At 38.6% G+C, this 20362-nt stretch overlaps 1 protein-coding gene across 15 annotated transcripts in view; it reads left to right on the forward strand.

Moving 5' to 3' along the window:
- The window catches only part of LRCH3 (leucine rich repeats and calponin homology domain containing 3), a 64396-nt gene that overhangs the window by 36216 nt on the left and 7818 nt on the right, over positions 1 to 20362 (forward strand). For 2 of the 15 annotated variants that reach the window (XM_027751037.2, XM_027751039.2), the window contains exons 9-22: positions 1067 to 1215; positions 2595 to 2671; positions 5438 to 5533; positions 5949 to 6000; positions 6144 to 6284; positions 7505 to 7552; positions 8639 to 8692; positions 11744 to 11824; positions 13174 to 13245; positions 14083 to 14131; positions 14633 to 14746; positions 15359 to 15477; positions 16988 to 17125; positions 19334 to 19411. In XM_027751037.2, coding sequence (XP_027606838.2) covers positions 1067 to 1215; positions 2595 to 2671; positions 5438 to 5533; positions 5949 to 6000; positions 6144 to 6284; positions 7505 to 7552; positions 8639 to 8692; positions 11744 to 11824; positions 13174 to 13245; positions 14083 to 14131; positions 14633 to 14746; positions 15359 to 15477; positions 16988 to 17125; positions 19334 to 19411 — 1268 coding nt within the window. Of the gene's footprint in view, positions 1 to 1066; positions 1216 to 2594; positions 2672 to 5437; positions 5534 to 5948; positions 6001 to 6143; positions 6285 to 7504; positions 7553 to 8638; positions 8693 to 11743; positions 11825 to 13173; positions 13351 to 14082; positions 14132 to 14632; positions 14747 to 15358; positions 15478 to 16987; positions 17126 to 19333; positions 19412 to 20362 lie in introns of those variants that run through there. The other 13 variants (XM_027751042.2, XM_027751045.2, XM_027751043.2 and 10 more) reach the window with 10 other exon arrangements.

The following is a 20362-nucleotide window of genomic DNA, read 5'->3' on the forward strand; positions in this document are numbered from 1 at the left end:
ATTTAGTGAAGCCAAAGTATATAGGAATGCTGTTTTGGATGGTTGTAGTAGCAGAGGAGGTGGCTTTGGCAGTAACAGTTGCTAGATTGTGTGGTGAGGCAAAGAGAAGTCTGTTTTAGACAAGCAGGAAAGGGGCGGGGGAGTAGAACAAGAATGTCTGCAAGAGAGTCTGGAGCAAGTTTGGGGGAAAGTTTTAAGAAAAAAAAAGCTCTAGTGCTCTGAAAGGGAGCTTATGCTTTCCTCTGCCTCCCCAGCACAGTATTTTTCACAGTATTTTTCATTTGAGTGGTTTACTCAATGTCATGACTCTCAGAATCCCTGGGCAGAATGTGTAAAAGCAGTGGCAAGTGAAAAAATTGCCCTACATAATATCTCCCACACAAAGGAAAATCAATACTAGCCAAACTGTGCTGTTTCTCGCTCTCATTTCAGTGGTTCCTAATATCTTTTTTAATTCCTCTTTTTAAAATAAAATTGCAGGTGCCTTTACACAGTTTTAGAGGTGTTTTGTTGTTTTCTGTAGTGTTCTTCATTATTTCCACATACACTTCTTATCTGGATGCAAATACAATAAATGTAACTTAGACATGCTGCTCTCTATTTTGTTGTTGTAGTACTAAAACTAGTAGAAGAATCTGTTACATCCATTCGAATTTTTCTGACAGAGATTAATTGGAACCAAGAGAAATTATTCAAAAATTTACACAGATCATTTACAGTCTTGGTGTTAGCTGACAAGCTTTTGATATATAGTATTTGGTACTGAAAAGAAATCACAGTGTTCACTTTACTTTTTCAGTCACTGCAAAAGTATCTGCAGCCAGCAGTATAAAACTACATGTTTGATACATGTTCATCGTTGCTTTTTAAAAAGCAAAAATTTTATCATTCTCTCAAAATTTGTTTCAAAGTGGGCCTGGCAAAATCCAAGAGCTTTTAGACTGAGCTTTCCCAGATGGAAGAAAAACAGTAGGGCCTCAGTTCCTTACGTTGCTGCTTTGTTGGGTCTTTTCCTCTCTTGTGGGTTATCTAATTATGGGTGTTTTCTTTGTGTATGTGTGTCAAGTGGAACATGATCTCGATCAGATCGACTATATTGACAGCTGTGCCACGGAAGAGGAGGAGGAAGAGGTGAGGCAGCCCAAGTGCATGGACTCAGACAGCCTCAGCTCACAGTTCATGGCATATATTGACCAGCGGCGAATCTCTAATGAGGTGGTGCTTTTACTTGAATTAATTAAATTCATACACCCCAGGAAAACCCTTTGTGAAAACTGTTCCCTGTTAAATCATTGGGATGGAACACTTTTGGAGAGTGTCCTCAAAAATCAAACCTATAGAAACAGATTTTCAGCCACATAATGTTTCCTTCTGTGTTCTGTCAGTCTTAATTAATACCTATGTACACAGTTACACAGTTCAGTGGCTCACTGTACAGACTACATGAATAAGTTGTCTGAAAAAATCTTTGTGGCTGATCTGCTTAAAGAATAACTATTGTGCTGTGATGTGTCCTTTCAAAGTTTTGTGTGTTCTAAAGCAGAAAGATATTTGCTCTTTGAAGAAAGAAAATAAAAGCAGATCTTTATGTTTCATGTAGCAGCCTGGTCCCTATTTTGTCCACTTTACTGTTTACTATGTTTAAAATCAGTCACACAGATATGAGAGGTAAATTCGTTTTGCAAATATCATAAATTCAGTATCAAATCACAGTAGGTGATGATGCTTGAGGCACAAACTCAAGAGCAAAACTCAGAGAAGACAACTATTGGCACGTCAACCCAAGGACTCTTTGCTGTAGATATGGAAAAGGCATTGTCAGCATCAAAAAAGCTATTCCTTGGAGTCTCTCTATTCAAAAAATTAAACTGCTTTTAGCTAAAGCAGTAGTTTCTCTAAAAAGAGAGTACAAAAGACAGTGCAAAGTACTCTACTAATTAGCAAGGCTAACTATGCAATATAGCATCGTGCATGCAGGCACGACTGAAAATTGGCAAGTTCTTCTTGAAAAGTTTCTCTTTTCCTACATTAATGGATGTCAGTACAAGTTTTTAAGTAACACTAAAGGCTATGTGTCTCTGTTCCCAATGGGGTAAATGATTTCATAGCTCAAATTAAACCTAAGGGGTTGGTTCTTATTCATCCCGTGTTTTGCTTTCTTAGTCCCTCTGGGACCTCTCTTTACAGAATCATAAAAGATCATCGGCTACTGTATCCTGTATTTCTGAGAATCCACTCTGCACTGCTGTGCATTTGTAGAGTTAAACTCTGAAAAATGTATATACATTCCAATAATTATTTTCTACCTACATGAACTTCTCTAGAGGATTCTTAATAGTGGAGGTTTTAAAGCTCCTGAAGTTATCAGCAGGCATATTTAATCTTGAAACTAATATGTATTTAAATTGGAGAAAAAAATAAGAGTGGGCTTGCCTAGTTGGAAATGAACATCCTGGAGTTGTGTTTTGTGCTTCTTTGTCAGGTATTTTAAATACCAGTAGTTACAAATGTAGTTTTGCAAAGAGATTCTTTGACCTTAATGTACAGTTTTCTGAATAGGTTGCTAACTTAGTCTTTTGTGGTTTTTTGCTTAGAGCTCCCCAGTAAAACCCACATCCATCAGAGAGTTTCAGAGAACAGAGGATACAAGACGGCATTTACATCAAAACAGGTAAGAATTACTGTGGTAACAGTAATTATCCAGAATTTCATGAAGAATGCAGAGCACATATTTGCTGAACATGTTTAGAAAAAGGCATTGTTTTCTGTTGCCTCACCAGAAATGTGCATGGCACTTTATTGTTAAGTTGCTGCTCCAGATTAGGAATTTGAGTTCTAATAATGGCAGTGAGCAAAAGGAGTGGCTGTTCTAGGCCAATGCTCAGCTTTAAATCAGTTGGTTAAAAAAATATGCCTAATTAAAGTGTATACTTTTAAACTGATTTAATATCTGCTTATTGGGATGTATTTTGTGCTTTGATGAAATACTTGACTTATGCTATATTACATAAAGGACTGAAGGGATAAATGTACTTCAGGTTTAGTGGAAACATAGGGTTCCTATGGAGTATGTGATGGGCCATGAGGTCGCGCTCTTGATTGACTGTTGGTAGCTCTAGTACTGTGGGGGGTCAGTGTAATTTAAAATGTGCTTTTCTGTGCCATAATCATAAGCTTACATCAGGAGAAGAAGGGATAGAATTGGAGTCAGCCCTGAAAACAGGTCACTTAGTTTAATGAAGTAGACTTTTTGACTATGCCCATTGTCTTTAATGATGATTTAGCTTATTGGAGGGAATGTTTATCTGTAAAATAAGGGTCAGAGTTGGACAGAGTATAAATGAGGGGTGGTTAGGTTTCAGAAAAGACTTTTGGGTGTCTAGTTAAAAGACCAGAAGATAAGCAAATGTATAGCTTTTTGATAATGAAACTATAATCAAAATTCATAGAACCTTTAATATGCCATTGAAGCATTTCAGTATTCTGTGGAGTGAAAGTGAATGTGCAAAGACTCCACAGAAAACCACCCCAGTTGTACTTGTTTGGGGAAAAAAAGAAAGACAACTGCTAGTCTTAAGTATGTCATTACTTACACTGTCAGTAGAAGTTAATTTTTAATGGATTCTAAAATGGTATTTAAAGAGAAAATTAAACCAAGAGTAGTGTATAAATTTTTCCAGAGTTTTGGCAACGTTTTAGTAGACATTTTGAAATGTGCAGTAAATGTGTAGATACAGTAGCTGCACTGATATAAGGGAGGGAAACTCCTTCAGCATATGTCGGCATTCCTTATCCTGTAGTGTCCACAAGTAAGGTACATAAAGTAAAAGAGCAGTCTGACATGTTCTCCCCAAATAAAGTGGGTGCTCTTGGTCTGAAAGACTTGATTTTTTTGCTTGTTTGTTCATTTATTTTTCGATTTGAACATTTGTTGTCAGCATGGAAAATAATTAGACTTTACAAACACTGGTTTCCACGTTACATCTGAAGGAAATGCAGAAAGGCTGGTTAGCCAGGGGAGAGGTGCTGTTTACATAGACAGATGTTAATGATAAAGGAAATTGTAGTTCACTAGGGTAATCCAGTGTTTTCAAAATTTAACTGAAGGATAGCAGCAGGTCTTCATGTGGAAGTAATTAATCAACGATCTAAATGAATTTTAGCTTATTCATGTTATGCTGCAGGAGGGTGAAATTCTTAATAATAAAAACCAGGTCCTGTTGTTATTGCCTTCAAAGCTATGTAAAAACAGCCATATGACAATGAGTAATTTTTTATATTTTAAGCTTGTATTAGGCAAATACTTCATTTGTGGCAACCACAAGCTGTAAACTGCTTCCACAATAATTCTGTGCAAATGCCTTGGCAGGCAGCCTCTTTGGTTTTTTTTCTTCAGCATACTGGAGCCATTAAAACTCTTGGAGTTGGATGTAATGCAGACTTCATCTCAAGAGTGCTTCTATTAGTTGATTGAATTCATTAAATACAGTTTGTGCCTCTGGACAGACGGTGGTGCATTCCTGTTGCAACAAAGCTGTGTGTACTCAGCTCTGAATACACTTCTTGGCACTCAGTTGAACCCAGTCCTGTCAGTTCAGAACAGCACAGTAATGGATTTGTCATGTGCTTCAGTGCTAATTTAAGTAACCAGGGAGACCTGTAACATATGGGTCTTCCACATCTCTTAAACTTCTCCCTGCAGAAAAGGTCATAAGTCTACACGCAGGCAGCTGGACTGACATGTTTTGGAAAAGCATTGTTAAGTGTGTCTCTGTTCCACAGTTGTCCCAGGAACAAAGGTCACAGAGTTTGGGCTGTCAAGAGCAAACTCCTTGATTTCCATCAACTTTCTTTCTAGGCAGCAACATGGCAGGGAACATGCTGTGGACTCTGGACCTTGGGAATTGTTTCAGTCCTAACAGCTGCCTTCTAGCAAAGAACTGACTGCAAAATTTCTCTCTTATTGTTGATAAGATGGATAAGAGACAGATGGGTTCTTGTTTACCTCATGACTTTGATGGCCTGTATTGCTGGCAGTTGGGAGGTCGTCACCTGACCGGTGAAGGGAGCAGATTTGTTCTGAAAATGTCAAAGGGAACTGATGTTTAAAAATAATTTTGCTCTTTCCAGAGCAGAGTAAGGCCTGCAATAACCAAAATATAGTCTTAAAAGAGAGAATCCATCTTTGTGTATTTTGACATCATTGTTAACTAAGCAAGTTACATTTATTTAATTATGAACTGCAGTAGTTGTCATCTAACTTGGTATCACAGTGTGATTTCTTTAGTCATATTAAATTTCACCTTTGTGATTATCTGAAGCTAATTGTCTAGGCAATTCTCTTAGAAAAACAGTTTTAATCTAGAGAAGAATTCATCTGACAGTAGTTTATATGCATCAGTGGCCAATCCCCCTTCCACCTGGTGTCTGCCTGCAGGGATACAGATGAATTACGAAGACCTGAAACTCTAAATTTGATGCAGGACAAAGAGCATCACCAAGTACTAAGGAGTTATGTGGACAGGACAGAGAGGTAGGGAAAAGAAACATGGTTTCTACTGATTAATTTTGTTATTTTTCCTTTCCCCCCAAATAGCCATAATAGCCAGTTGTTCCTCTATATGAAGATCATCTGGGAAGTTCCTGGTTTGGTTACTGTAGAGAATAGAGTACATACATTACAATCCCATTGGTACATCTTGTGCTGTCTACATCTTGGGCTGTAGAAAAATTTTATCACAACTAAGGAGAAGAGATAGAAATGACTTCACAAAATCTGTCATGCACAGTCAGTTAAATCACAATCACAGCAGTTAAAGAGCTTTGCTTACTAAACAGTTACTCTTCTGATTTGATAAGATACTTGTGTGTCACTGGCAATTCATGTATGCAAAATTTTTATATTTAAGTTAAAAAGTCTACTTTCTCTCTGTTTTTGCATTTGTCAGACCCCTGCCTGATTCACCTTATTTTCTCTCGCTGTCAAGTCACCACAGTCAGGTAACACATTGAACTCCACTGTTTAATTCTTTTGGATGAGTTTGATGCAATACCAAACCGATGTTATCCATAAGACATGGGCTGTTACTCCATAACCTGTCTGCAGCTTTGACTTTACAGCCTGATGCACTGTTTTATTCCAGGTGCCTAGCACAGATTCCGAGCTGCACCGCAGGCACATCGAGCGCACCCGTCGGGAGGCTCAGCTGGCAGCGCTTCAGTACGAGGAGGAGAGGATGAGAACAAAGCAGATCCAGAGAGAAGCTGTCCTTGACTTTGTTAAGGTACCTCTCTTTAGTACCTACTTGATACTTTATCTTTTCTGAATCCTGGAATTATAACTGATTGCCAAGGTCATTAATACTTGTATGTTATGCTCCTGGGCATGCACCGCACTTTATAAAGAAAATCGTCAACTAACTTGAAGTCCATTCAGTCTTGATGCTGTAGCTTAACATAAGCAAAGTTAGAACTGGGGAGGAAATGGAAGATTCACCCAAAATATGAGTGTTGCAAAGAATTCTGAGTTTGCATAGTCCTCCTCATTTACTCAATTTTCATTTGGATACATGTGACAGGGTTGGTATAAGAAAGGAGTCTTTATCTGAGAAGGCATAGAGGCACTGTAATTTTGAAGGCAAATTTGGCAGGGAGGAGAGAATCATACACACAAAAATGTAATGTTACCTGATCTACTTTGCTATTTTATGGTAATAAAATAAGTTACCTCCAGGTAAAGTATGGGTGCAGACTTATGGTACATCAGGCTCTCTGTGGACACTGGGTCTTCACTTTCTCTGTCACTGCAGTCAGTATGAAGTAGTCTGCTGCTTAACATGCTAGTTGACTTAAATTTATTTTACTGTTTACTGCTCTGGGAACCTACCCAAATCTCACAATCACAAATTTAAGAAATGTTACAGTTAATATTTTGGGCTTAGAGTGGTCTGCAGAGAGGCAAATAATGGTTTATTGCATTTATTTCTTTTGTAAAGTTAGTTCAGAAAAAGGGTTTTAATTGCCTGAAACTGGGCTCTTCAATAGCACCAGCTACTCTCAAGCCCCTGGCACTATTTTGTAGTAAAGCTGCTTTATTAAAGATTCAGCTCAGCCTTTCAGTTAAATACTTAGCTGTATAGGATGCATTTTGTTCATTGATGAGCCTCTTGGGGGTTTTTGGTTTGGATTTGTTGGGTTTTTTTCCTTCGGTTGCCTTTGTTATTCATGAGCGCTTAGCAGTTAAATTCCTCCCTTGGGTTATATTTTGGATTTCTTATGCATCTTTCATATGCATAATTTTTTTTTAAATTGGGGGTTTTCTCTTATGTGGAGTGAAGGCTTTTTTTTTAACTAACAGTGAAGTTTCAGCTGAGTGGAAACTAGCAATTTCCCCAATGCATGGTTTATTTAAAAACTAAGAGTTCTGTTTTAAAACGCTTCTAAATTATGCTGATTGGTTCTGAGCTTTTGTATTATTATTTTCATTTTTCTTTTTTCTCTATAGCTAAAAGCATCCTTAAGTCCTCAGAAGCAAAGTCCTCTGGATAGTGAGGTAAGAGTCCAGTAAGATTATTACTAGGGATGTCAGAAGTATTTTCCTGATTGTGGAGGATTCTTCAGAACTGGGTTATAGCATAGTTTTTTCGTGCATTATTAAGCCTCGGGTTGGGGTTTTTTGCTTATGGGAACAGTCTAGTATTTCCTTCTGTTCATGTAGACTGCCTGTCCAAGTGTGTTGTTTTATTGTTTCTTGTATGTTTTCTATGTTCTCTGCAGAAAACAGATTTCTTATTCCATTTTAACATGCTCCTTTTGAGCAGTACAGTTTATTTGCTAACAGTATTCAGACAAGTTACTGTGTTACAGTCATCCTTCACTTACCAGTTTTCTCCCAGTTTCCTGTTATTAGATCACAAGTTATCCCAGAAATATTAAGTATTAGAATTTTGAGGGCTATCAGAGAAACAAATATTTTTTAAAGTTTTATTCTACTATAGTTTTGTAATCAAAACCAGTAAGTCAGTAGGGAACACAAATCATACAAGGCTCACTCTTCTGGAATATACAGAGCTGAGCCAATGGCATCTGTTCAGTCTCTGCATCAGATTTCTGCACAGTAATAGTTCTTCCACTGCTTGCCATCCCCACTTGCATCCAGAGAAAGATAATTCACTTGGTAGTGTTAATCAGATCAAAACTTTTAATGATACAATGAATATAATCGTTCTTTAGCAGCATTTTTGACTAACTCTTTTTTGTTAGAAAATTACCAAAACATGGGGTAATTGAAATAGTTTTTGCTCCTTTTTCTTCTTAATGTTTTTCTGTTCTTAATTTATTCTTTTAAAGGGTCCTTTGTTCCACCACAGTAAGCACTGTCAATGCACAGTTTTCTGTATTTGCTTGAGACAACATAGAAAGCAGAATAATTGATTCCTTAGTACAAACGCACTGTAATTCATGGGTCACGTGGCTGTGTGTTCCTACAGGGTTTCATGCACTTCATGGATTGTTTTAAAAAGCCTCACAGTGTGATAAGCAAGCAGTTCGTGTTCCAAAATTGTCTGTCTGTTCTCATACCATGTGTTTCTGACACTGTGTGTGTTTCTGACATTACTCCATCTCTCCCACCTCCCAGTGTCCCTTTCCATCCAGAAGGTCTCAGCATACTGATGATAGTGCCTTGTTAGTGGTAAGATCCTGCACGTCATGGCCTTTTTATGTGGCAGATTCTAGAGCATAGAAATAACGTGTTGTGATTGTCTCAGATTAGACCATCTGATTTAGAGCTAATCTAAATAGCATAAAACATGACCATCTTCACTGAAAAGTAGCTCAGCTGTGAACTATAATGTTATGAATATGTTGACGCTTTTGCTGTCAGCTATTGGTTAATAATACAATTATGGTTTTCCACAAAATAATTAAAGCTTGTCTTTTGCTGAGAGCAGAAGAAAACTACTGATAGTAAAGAACAGTTTCCAAGATGAAAAATTCACCTCTAGTTGTTCTGGTTTGATTTCTTCTCTGTTCAGCTGCTTCCTAATTGATGTGCTCTTCAGTGTCAAGTAAGCAATTTTAATGCTTGGAGTACAGCCTTCTACTTTAACCTGTCTGCATCCTGCACATGGGGGTTAGAAATACTTGGCACAGGGAAAAACTGCTCTGCATATGAATGCTACAAATCATGAAATATTCCTCATACCATTTTATTGTTTATTGATGAAAATGTCTTAAAGATCATCTATTTTCACCACTTACCAAAAATAAAAACGTTTATGTACATAATTCATGTTTTATGCTATTTCTTCCTTTATGGCATCTTAGCAATGTAGCATAATAAAAGAATATAATGCCATAATCCATGTCTATAAAAGAAAAAATACACTTGATTTGCCTGCTGTTGCATGACTGCATGCCTAGAATTTATTTTCTTAATTTATGTGCTTCCAATTGTCTGCCTAAATTTTCTTTAGGCAGTGCTCTCAGTTAGAATATCTCTCTCCTGAACATGTTGGTCAAGATATTTACTGTGTCTTTATTCAGACTTTTTCATTTTCCTGTTTTCATATGACTAGCACTGTGTGGGACAGAAAGAAAGCTTAAAATATTGGAGAGAGGTTTAATGATCATGTGTCTGTTTAGAGAAATCACAATCAATGAGCCTATTAAAATGTGCTTTTGTATTTAGATAATAAGAAGCAGGAGAACAGCAGTGGTTTGGGTTAAGAGTTGATACTCTGTTGTCAGTGAATTCATCTTTGGAATGTATTTTAAAGATACCTTTAAAGGACCCCATTTCTATTTGATTGTGTGATCACATGACTTTTGTTGTAAATTAATAGATAGAATTTTCAGAAACTATTTTGAAACTGGCTTCCATTGCTGTTTGTTTCTTTTGTGTCTTTAACCAAGTTACATCCCTCCACTTCACAAAAAAAGTGACCAGGCTGGCAGGAAAACATTGGAAGTGATCATTCCTCTTCGTTTTTCTTTTAATTCCTTGCTCTTTTCAGCAGCGCTAAACTTTTCAGCAGCCATATACTAATGTAATAGTATATGGAATGCTGGGGTTTCTGAACTGCTGAAGTATGATCTGCAGCTCTTTTCTGTAGTGGAAATACACCCTGTGTCTAATGATGACATATGCCAGGGCAGCTGTTTCTGGCAATTACTGTAACTGGAACATTAAGCCCATACTAGCTCATGAATTTGTAGCATTTTTTGTTTCCACAAATGTATTTTATATGATAAAAACAGCAAGGAAATGTTCATCAGTTTGCTTTTTAATAAAAAAAGTTTGTCTTTAGACTTGAAATTCCTTTTACTTTTTTATATTTTATTGCATTTCATTTGACATTTTCCCTAACAGATTTGAAATTTAGCTAGGTCTACTTTCTGAGGACATGAGGAAAGGCTTTTAAAAGTACTAAGTCTAATAGGTAGTTAGAAAGCAAGTGAGCTTCCTTTTATTTTACTACTTCACTCGTCTGGTATTGTCACTGCTTTAACAGAAACTTCTTAAAACCAAGATTTAAGTTGTGAATCTCCTTTTTAAAATCTTTGGTGTTTCATTTGGTTGTATTCTTGTTGTCTTTTATCAGTAATTAAAGGTAAAATGTATTCACATTACACAGTTTACTCTGACCATTTCCTTCTGTTTATAAACAACTTCAGGATAGTCTGAAGTCCCAAAATGATTGCCCTTACCTTCTATGCATGTTAAGGGTTCAGTTTAGTTGTAGTTCCTTCTGCATACCTGTGATTTGAAGTGAGGTGGAGGCTGGCTTTAGTACTTCATTGCATGCTGTGGTGGATTTCTTTGTGTTGACTTGTGAGAACCAGACTAAGTAACATGTTGAATAAATGTAATCACTGGCCTCTCTGAGAAAATAAAAGTTTTATATTAGCCATATCCTCTTGCTGTTCTCAGAAGGGTGGTCCCATTCATTACAATTGAGATTACTTGTTGAGCTGGTATCAAGGTTTTAGATTTGGCTAATGATTTCAGTCTTTATTGCTTCTAAATCTCACTTTCCTTTAAATATCTTCTTGTTTTCTCCTATACTGTTCCTTACAAGGTTAGCACTATGGAAGGGAAAAAAAACCCAAAACATCCTCTCTAATTGCTGCTTGATTTTTCTGTTGTGAAGCCCATGAGGTGCTTAATAAGCATCAGGCAGCTGCAGTGACCTCTTCCTTTCACAACCTTTGTGTCATTGCTGCCTTGTGCTCCCTTCCTTGTGTTGTGTTTTATTGTTGTGGTCCCAAACATGGCCTGAGGCTGTCATGTTAGTGTTAGCACATGGGATCTCAGAAACATTTTAAGTTAAGGCTCTTAGGCACCAGAGTGTTACAAATAATAATGGTATGGGTAAAGTAAGCAGAACTTGAATTATGCTAAATTGTATCCTGGAGTTTTCTCTCAGACCGTTGGTATCTGTTTGTGTATTCAAATGTTTAAAAACCGAATTCCCTTAGAATATCCTTATATGGTTTGTGCAGGGTGCTGGTTGGGCTTTGCTTTGGCACTCCCTGTATCTACAGTTGTTCCTGGCACAGGGAGATTTCTCTGACTTCAGTGCTAGACCTAAAAGCCACGTGCAGCATGTGCAGAGGGTGGTGTGAGCCTGAACTGCAGCATCCTGGCTCCTCTAGTATTGTGGCTGCCTTTTCTTACAGTCGTTCTTTGCCTTACTTCTTGCTTTCTTCCCTCTCTTTCTTTCCTTACTGTCCCTGACAGAATGGCTTTGAGCCTCTCTTTGTGTTTGAGATTGACAATAACACCAATACCATTAAAAGGAGGCCAGGGACTCGCAAACAGGTGAAGAGCATGTGGTGTGTTGCTGTTGTGATTGTCCTGCCCTGTGCTGTGCCGTGTTCCCCTTCCCTTCGCCCACTGCTGGGTACGTGCATTGTGATGACTTCTTGTTAGTCTGTGTCAAGGTTGCCCTGCTCTTTTCATACAGGAATAAACACATACCTTAATGTTACAGCCCACCCAGTTCTGGTTTATTTTACTGTTCTCCTGTGCTAGCTAATGTGTTGTGAAAGTCAAGTGATATTTTGAAACTCTTAAAAAAGACAAACCAAAACAAACCCACGATTTTGGCTCTGTCCTGTTCTGGAGTAAGAGGCTGTCTGGAGGATCAGCTGTTAAATCTGCACAGGGCTTAAAGATGTTTGTGTGCAAGGTTTGCCCTGAGTATAAACCTCTCCTTCAAGTCCTTCTGGCTGTGCTGTCCTGTTCTGAAGTGGCAGAATAGTTGCAAATGTTTTAAATACTAACATTCCCAAGTGTGTCTTTCACTACCTGTAGAGTTTCTAGGTGTCATTTGATGTTCTTTCCTGTGAAAGAACATTCCTCTTTCCTCACTTTGCTATTTGAGTGCTGTTTCAGAAAGTATAGTTTCATTCTTGAGCCATTCAGTCCTCAAATGTTTACTGTGTTGAAAACAGAAGACACAGAATTTGGCCCTTTAGATTGACTTGTCAGTGACAGATGGGCACACTGGAGTCCCTGTTCTATAAACAGGAAAAGTTGTTTATTTGGTTGGGTTTCATATTGGTGATAATTGAAATGTGGCTGTGTTTTATTTATGGCAGCACTGTAAATTCTGACACTGACATCTTCCCTGAGAGGTAGATTCCACCCACAGAATCTCATTTACTTTGTGTGTAATCACAAGGATCAGCATTAGGTGTTTGTGGCAAACACAAAGTATGTATTATTGACCCCATTATATGTAAGTTGATAGGAAAATAACTGACTAAAAATTCACAGCATTCTCAAAACATTAAAAAGAAAGCTATTTATTTTTAATAGTGGCCTAGATTGGACTGCTGTAGGGTAAAATTTCCTTTTTTCTGATGGCATAGGTGTTGCTAAAGAAGCTTTTGCCTCACTTACTGTTCTTAATTCTCGTTTTAATGTCACTGTGTTATGTGTAAAAGAAACATTGCACCTCCCAGGCTTATTAGCCAGAAAGTTCAGGAGGATAGGAAGGCTTTAAATGTAGTTTAGCAAGTATGGATCTGTTGCTTGTTGAGTGTTTCTGAGGATGTGATCATGGTCACCTCTTCATTTTGAACTTTGCTGCATTCCACCTTTGTGCATGACCTGTCAGCTGCTCTCTAACTCTGCTACTGCCTTCTCTTTCTTTCTGCATTCAGTCACTCTCAGGGTTGAACCAAGAAAGCTGTGCTACTACCCTGCCTAGTGCCTCTACCTTCAGTCCTGTCAAGGTATCTCTTGCTATTATCATTCACCAGTAGAGCCAACAAAAAATCTCGGATCCACACATCTGTTTTAACAGGTGTTAGTCTGTCAGCATCTAAGCAAAAGTTCAGGTAGGGTATGAATCCGATTCACCTGATTAAACTGTAGTAGGTATTACCTCATCTTAGCTTTAGGCTGTGTCTACAGGAGGCCTGATCTATAAAAACATGGTAACCAGTCTCTGCTCGGAGTGGTTCTTGGTTGTCTTTGATGTTACTTTTTCTGTACAAGATCATTTACTCTTGATCAAGTTGAGTTCATCAAAAGTACACTTGTACTCTTTACCTGTTTCTTTCTCTTCTGTGGAAGCTGCTATACTGAATGCATTTCTCACAGGAAATCATTAGCCCTGTGTAAGCACTGTGATAAAACCACAGTGTGTTTTACTGGGGAGGGATGTTCAGTAAATAGCAGTTTTGCATTAACAAAGGTGTCAAAGAGGTGTATCTTTATTGAGGCCACTGTAATGCCAGTTTTGCATATTGCTAAATACCTGGGGTTTGGTGTTCCCTTTGCAAAGAATACTTTTTCACTTTGGGTTGGAAAGAAGAGTAAACAGTCAGTGCTGTTTCATCATTGATTTCCTCAGAAAGAAGCAGTTGTGTCATTTCTGCAAAGGAAAAAGCTTTATCTCTGCAGAGATGAGACTTTGAGAACAACATACTGTGTTTTTTCACATTTCTGGTTATTTTTCTTAAACGCATTTAGATGATGGAGCTTTTTTTAAAACACAGCAAATTAAAATGTAGTCACAGCTTTTCCAGATTAGCACCATTTATACTCTTCTGCTTTTTTGTTCACAGAGTGATGACAGATCTACCATCTCCTCTGGTTCACCTACCACTCAGACAGGTAACAGGGACAGGAAGAAAAATTTCTGAAAAATAAGATCAAAATGCCTGCTTGCTTCTTTGCCTTATGAAGAGAAGGGAGCATCTGTTCCTATCTCTGTATGTGGCACTGCTGTGTTTGAGAATTTACCCAGTTATTTGGGTCTCCTTAGAAAAACGTGAGGGTAGAGACAACAGGGATGAAGCATGTCCTCAGGCAGAGCGTAGGGTTTGGCTGGTTTAGGCCTTCATGCAGGCTTTGGCACACAGATGCATTCAGCAAGAGTCAGAACAGTTGTTGGAATTGGTATGTGGAATGTGCTTTGCATGCAAGCGTCCTTGGAAGTGCCTTTTCCTGCTCTGTGCTTTTATCATGCATGGCTGTAATTTATTTTGTCATTATTACATAAAAATTTTTGGTTTGTTCTTTTTAATTACCACATTGCTGAACCCATTTCCTATTTAAACTCTAACCATTTCCTTCTTCCTCCTTCCTTTCCTGTGCCTTTTCACATTTGTTTAGTCCACCTTTCCCCTCCATATCCTGGCCATGCAGCCCCGCCTTCCTATAGAAACCCTTCCCAGCGACCTGAGAGTTTCCTTTTCCGAACAGCTGTCAGGGATGAAGCCAAGAAAGGTAGGTTATATAGCTCAGAAAACAGCTAGTTTTGCTACATTATATTGACATCTGCATTACCTGGAGTTTGCAGTGTTTGGTTACTTCAGGTCTTTATCATCAAACTGCTTTTAGAGTGCCACTTGTAGACAGGTGGCATTACATACTTTGTGAACAAACTGTTTTGTTTAGAGCTGTCAGATATTCCTTTGTCATATCTGTGGAAATATGAGAATCTGTTCTTCTTGGTCTGTGCTTGCACCTTTGCCACACAAGCCTTCAACAACTGGTGAAGGCAGCTTGATAAATTTTGCACTGCACGGTAGCATACACCAGAATTGCAATTTCTGGAGAAAGACTGAACCACTTCAACATACTGCATCTGGCAAAACTTTGTCCTCATTTGTGCGTGACTATTACCCAACAGAAAGAACAGAATCTCAACAGAAAGAAAAATGTGTTAAAGAACACCTCCTTTAGATTAGTAGAGCATTAGTTTGATTAATAATTAAAGGCAAGAAAGATTTGTGGAAAGGAATGTACTGTCCCTGTTCTTCACGTGCAGTGCAGCACCAAATGACACAGAGCAAAACGGTGCTTAGTGATTTTCTTTTCTTCATGCTTCTCTTCTAGCTGTAGCTTCATCCTCTACCCGTGCCTTGTCTCCTGCTAATGATTCTCCAGACCCTCAAGTGAGACAAAACTCCAAACAGCGAGAGGAAGAGTTGGAGCTGATAGAGCAGCTTCGCAAGGTGAGTGCTGCCAGGAGCCAGAACGTGGACATTGTAGTAATTGTGTGACCTTGCTCAATCTGCCTTTGTCTTCTGCACCAGTTTCACTGACCCAATATGGTGCGTAGTTGACCAAAATTAAGTGGCATGGTACAGTCTCTGTGGTTCCTTCAGAGGGGTGCAGTGGTGTTCACTTGGTTGTTTGTGGTAGATAAAGTCATCTTCAAATTCTGTAAGATAAAGTATGCTGACTCCTGCTTCTGAGTGTCCAGTGAACTCTGCTTTTAACATGAATTTGTGCTTCCTTTCTTCCTCATCAGCTTTTACACTTGTAAGGAACTCCCTGGAAAATTGCCTCACTGTCCTCTTTTAATCCATTTTTTAAAAGTCCTCTTTGCTGTAAAGCCCACAGAAAAGCAGATGGAGTGCAGAGACTGCTGCCAGTCATGCTGACAGCATGGTTTCCTTGTGTGTTCTGGATCTGTGTATTGATTCTTGCCTTATCCTTAGTTAAGTGCAGAACATTTGAGACACAAATGTTTCTTATATTTGCGCTTCTTGTCTGTCCAGGGCCACCACGCTCCTATTTTGTCTCCAGATACAACAACAATAAATATGAATATTGAAAATGCCACATGGCATTAAGGTACTGCCCTGCTTTGCCCCAGACTTGTTTCTGGAGAACATGAAGGGATTCCTTGAGGTGCTCTCATTAATTGTTGGAATTTTCCCAATAAATAAGAATTTACTTGTTGAAGCTAATCTTAAAAGCCATAAGCATCCCAGATGGACAAAGAGAATTTCTTCTCTTTGTTAAAGTAAGGACAATCTTTGTCTAAAAGAAGAAAGTTACCTTAAGTAAAACAAAACTTGGTGCTGTCTGCACACCCTCTCTTCTTTTATCCCAGAATGTTCAGTATGTAGTCTGTCTCTTGTTCTACTTCCCGGGTAAGCTTAAATCTTTTTTTAATACTTAAAAATTTAGATACAGTATTAAAAGTGAAATTCACACAGCATTATTTTAAATAGTTTGAAAGCTGAATTGAATTTTTATTCATTCTCTTATACAAATGCTGTAACTACCTCCTTTTTAAAGAACTGTTTGTGCTGATTTTTATTTAAAGGCAAAAATGTTGTCTTGACTTTTGTTGACTGTATTGTCCTCCAAGCCACGAAGACAATTATTTTCACTTCCCTTGGCAGAACTATTCTCTCAGAATGGGTAGGGTTAGGAATACTGTTCCTAGATCCTGATTTCCATTATTTTAGAATAATGGTTGTATTAGTCCACTGTCCTGTACGATGAAACTGTTCTTCATTGAACTCAACTGCTCCCGGACTGCGGCCAGCTCTGGGCCTCAGTAGTGCACAGAGCTTCCCTTGAGGTTATTCAGAAGGCTGGTTGGAAATGCCATGAGGATGGACAGAGCTGGAATGCAGGAGCTCTGCCTTGTACAAACTTGTGCAAATGGATCTGTTGGAGGCAGCCAGCCCTCAGTCCCTGTGTGTGTCCATGTCCGCTTCTCTGCAGAACATCGAGTCGCGGCTGAAGGTGTCGTTGCCCAGCGATCTGGGAGCCGCTCTCACCGACGGTGTTGTCCTGTGCCATCTGGCCAACCACGTGCGGCCCCGCTCTGTCCCCAGCATTCACGTCCCCTCCCCTGCTGTGGTAAGTGGGTAATAATGACAGTATTTTATAGCTGTCCAGAATAACATCCAACAAAGTCCTGCGATCCAGACAAAAATGCTAAACCGAGTGTTCTCTGTGGACTTACATGACAAAAAAGTAACCATCTGTCCTGTTTGAAACAGGTCTGTAGTGTCATTAAAAGAAATTCTGTTTGGGTTTGTTTCATTTAAATGAAGTTACTTCTGACACAGATTGTAAGCAAATGTTAAGATTTTCAAGTCCTCCCTAAACATGTTAAGTTGAAGACTAGTGAAGTAAGAGTTCATCATGAAAACTGAAATAGGATATTTCAAAAGATCAAAACATCTGAGAAGTTCAGGAAAACAGATAGTGGGGAATTACAACATTCTCTACAACAAGTAGGATCCTATTACAGAAGACAGTCAAAACAGGCGGAGGGATTTGATTCCTGTGTCCACAGCCCTAGAAATTCCTCTGCTTAGGAATTTTAGCAGAGCACACTCAAACTACTTGGAGAACACCATCTCCTGGAACTAAACAAATCCAGTCATACCTCTGTGATAACAGGAAAAAAAGGTGGTTGTGTCAGGGGACTGTTGAGAGCAAGGAGGGAAGCACACAGAGAAGTTTGAAAATTTCTGAAGTTGTTTCTCTTACCCTGCCTGGCTCAGTGTTTCTGGAAAGCACTGAGGGTGATCTGTTTCTGGCCACATTACTGTGTATCATTTAGGGAAAGCACAGAATTAGGGAAAGGTCAAAAACTGCAAGATAACAGCAGATTATTTACCTAATCTGTGTTTGAAGAATTCAAAGTTTAGTGAAAATATTTAGGATCAGCTACTTAAAAGTAGTATGAACAGACAAATTGCTTGTTATGCACCTTTAAATTGTATGAATAAAGGAAAAAACTGAAGACTGAGGGAAGAAGTTGAAATATGCATGTAGTGTTCACTTATCCTTCTTTTGGAGTCATTCTTTGTGTTGGTTGGAATTTGAACTGGCACTTACAGGGCTGCCAATGGTATCATTGTGGTTCCTCTCCCTGGGACTCGATGGGAACAGGCAGATGCCCTCGTTATTTTGAGAAGGATTGAACTGGACATGGCAACATTTTAGGCAGATTGTGGAATCCTTCAGAGCAAAGGCATGTAGCAACTGCTCAGAAGACTTGCGTCACCGAGAAGATCTTTTCAATGGCCTGGTTTTGTGAGCTCCTGAATATTCTGTGTGAGGAATTAAATCATGGCTTTGTCATGTGAATCCCAAGGAAGAGGCTCCCTTTAGTCACGTGGCTCCAGGAGCAGAAGAGGCACAGTGTCATTCCCCAGGCACAATGTGATCTTTGTATTCCCTTCATCCTTTGGGAGAAAGAAGTCAGTGCTGGCCTTTAACCTGCTTCCTTGGTGGGGAAATGCAGCATGTGGAGGGGAGAGAAGAAGCCCCAACACTTATGGAAGTGTTGAACTCACAGAGGCCACTGGCTGCTGCTGCTACATAGACTGTGAGTAGCTTGTCCAGGGGAGCAGGGAGCTTGTGTCTCTTGAACCAGAAAGGAATAAGCTTCGAGAACAGAAACAAGACAGAGCCTGTGCTGTGGTATGTCTGGAGAGGTGTGAAAGCTGACTGCAGAAAAACCCTCACTTGAAAAATGCCAGTGAGTGCAATTCAAACAGCTACATCAAACACATCTACAAGAGGCTGACAAGCAGCAAGCTTCAATTATTTTTTGGTTTCATCTAACCTTTTTTTTTTTAACTCTTTGTTAATTGAAATAGGGTTTGATATTTATATATTTTTGCATTATAGTAATCCACAATAGACTCTAGATTGCTTCATATAATGAAATTGCTCTGGAATCACAGCATGAAAGCCAGCATGCTGGTTTTGGCTGGAGTAGAGTTAAACCATTTTTTACAATAATCATGTAAAAGTGTTAGCCAGTTTTATATAACACTGTGTATATAAATATTGCAGAGCTTAGGATTGTTCTTTTTTAGAAAACATTAAGCATTCATAACGTTGCTTTTCATAAAACAGCTTTGAAAATTGGGCTTGGTTTTCTAAGTAAAGCAAACTTCAGCAGAGCCTGCTTTGAGTTAGACAAGCTTATGTCAGTGCAGTATGTTGTTGGCAAAGAGATTTATTAAGAGTTTTATTTAAATAAAAAATAAAAATCTTTTAAAATCTTGCCAGTTAAGAACACTGTATGCCTTTGCTTTTTTGCAGCCTAAACTTACAATGGCAAAATGCAGACGAAACGTGGAGAATTTCTTGGAAGCTTGCAGAAGGATTGGAGTGCCTCAGGTACGTATTTCTGCTATCCTGATATAATGTTGCAGATGCAGTTTTGTGTGGGCTTCAGAAAATAGAACCTTCTTTGAAAGTTTGGATTAAAACAAAATGATCAAAAGTTGAGACGGTTCAAGTCTAGGCTGTCCTGCAATGCTGATCAGACCGATCTTGCAGGGTCTTCCAGAGCAAAATGAAGTCAGATGAGTTTATCAGAGGTCTGAGTCACTGTTGTGCCTCAAATTCATAATAGCTGATGCAGGTCAATTCTGCTTTTAGAACTGGAAAGTTTTTCTCAAAAACCAGTTACATTTTCTTAAAATTAGATATGTGACAGCTAAAAAGTGGGATAAAATTTGGATAACGTTTTGCATGTGTTGTTTATATTTCAAAGCTTTTTATATTCCTTCACAATAATTCTCTTACATGAATGTCTCTCCTGTCTTACCGACATTTGCAGTGTTAAGGGCCTTTCTCTGATGGTTGGTAGCTGTCTTTGCATAGATCCTAATTCTTTTGTTATGTACCAATGGTACAAGTCTGTCTTTGCTATTCCTTGTCCTCTTTTGAAACTCGGAAGATCTAGGAGGGGGGAACATATAAAATAGTCCATCCTACCCTGTTAGTCCATTTATGCTGTTTTATGCTGTCCTGTGCTTTGCACTTTGTCTTACATAGCAGCTGTCTCAGTAGAAATAGTTTTAATACATTCATGTTTTTCTGAATTTTTCTTTAAGTGCACTAATTGATTTTGGATTGTTACACTGCAAAACAATGTTTCTGTTGTAGGTGGTGGTTTCTTTCTTTAGTACTCTTAAAGGGAAAAGTGGCTCGTGCCAGATGCATCTAAAGGCAGCTCTTCAGTCAGTCATGCAGGGTTTTCTGGTGCTTTCAGGTAGTTTCATTTGCAGGCATTTGAGCCACTGGCATTTTAGGATGCCATGTTTATTGAGCTGTGTGGCAATT

The sequence above is a fragment of the Pipra filicauda genome, unplaced genomic scaffold (genome assembly GCF_003945595.2).
Source record: "Pipra filicauda isolate LSUMZ 115617 unplaced genomic scaffold, ASM394559v2 scaffold98_size3848907_pilon, whole genome shotgun sequence".
In the NCBI taxonomy this organism is placed as follows: Eukaryota; Metazoa; Chordata; class Aves; order Passeriformes; family Pipridae; genus Pipra; species Pipra filicauda.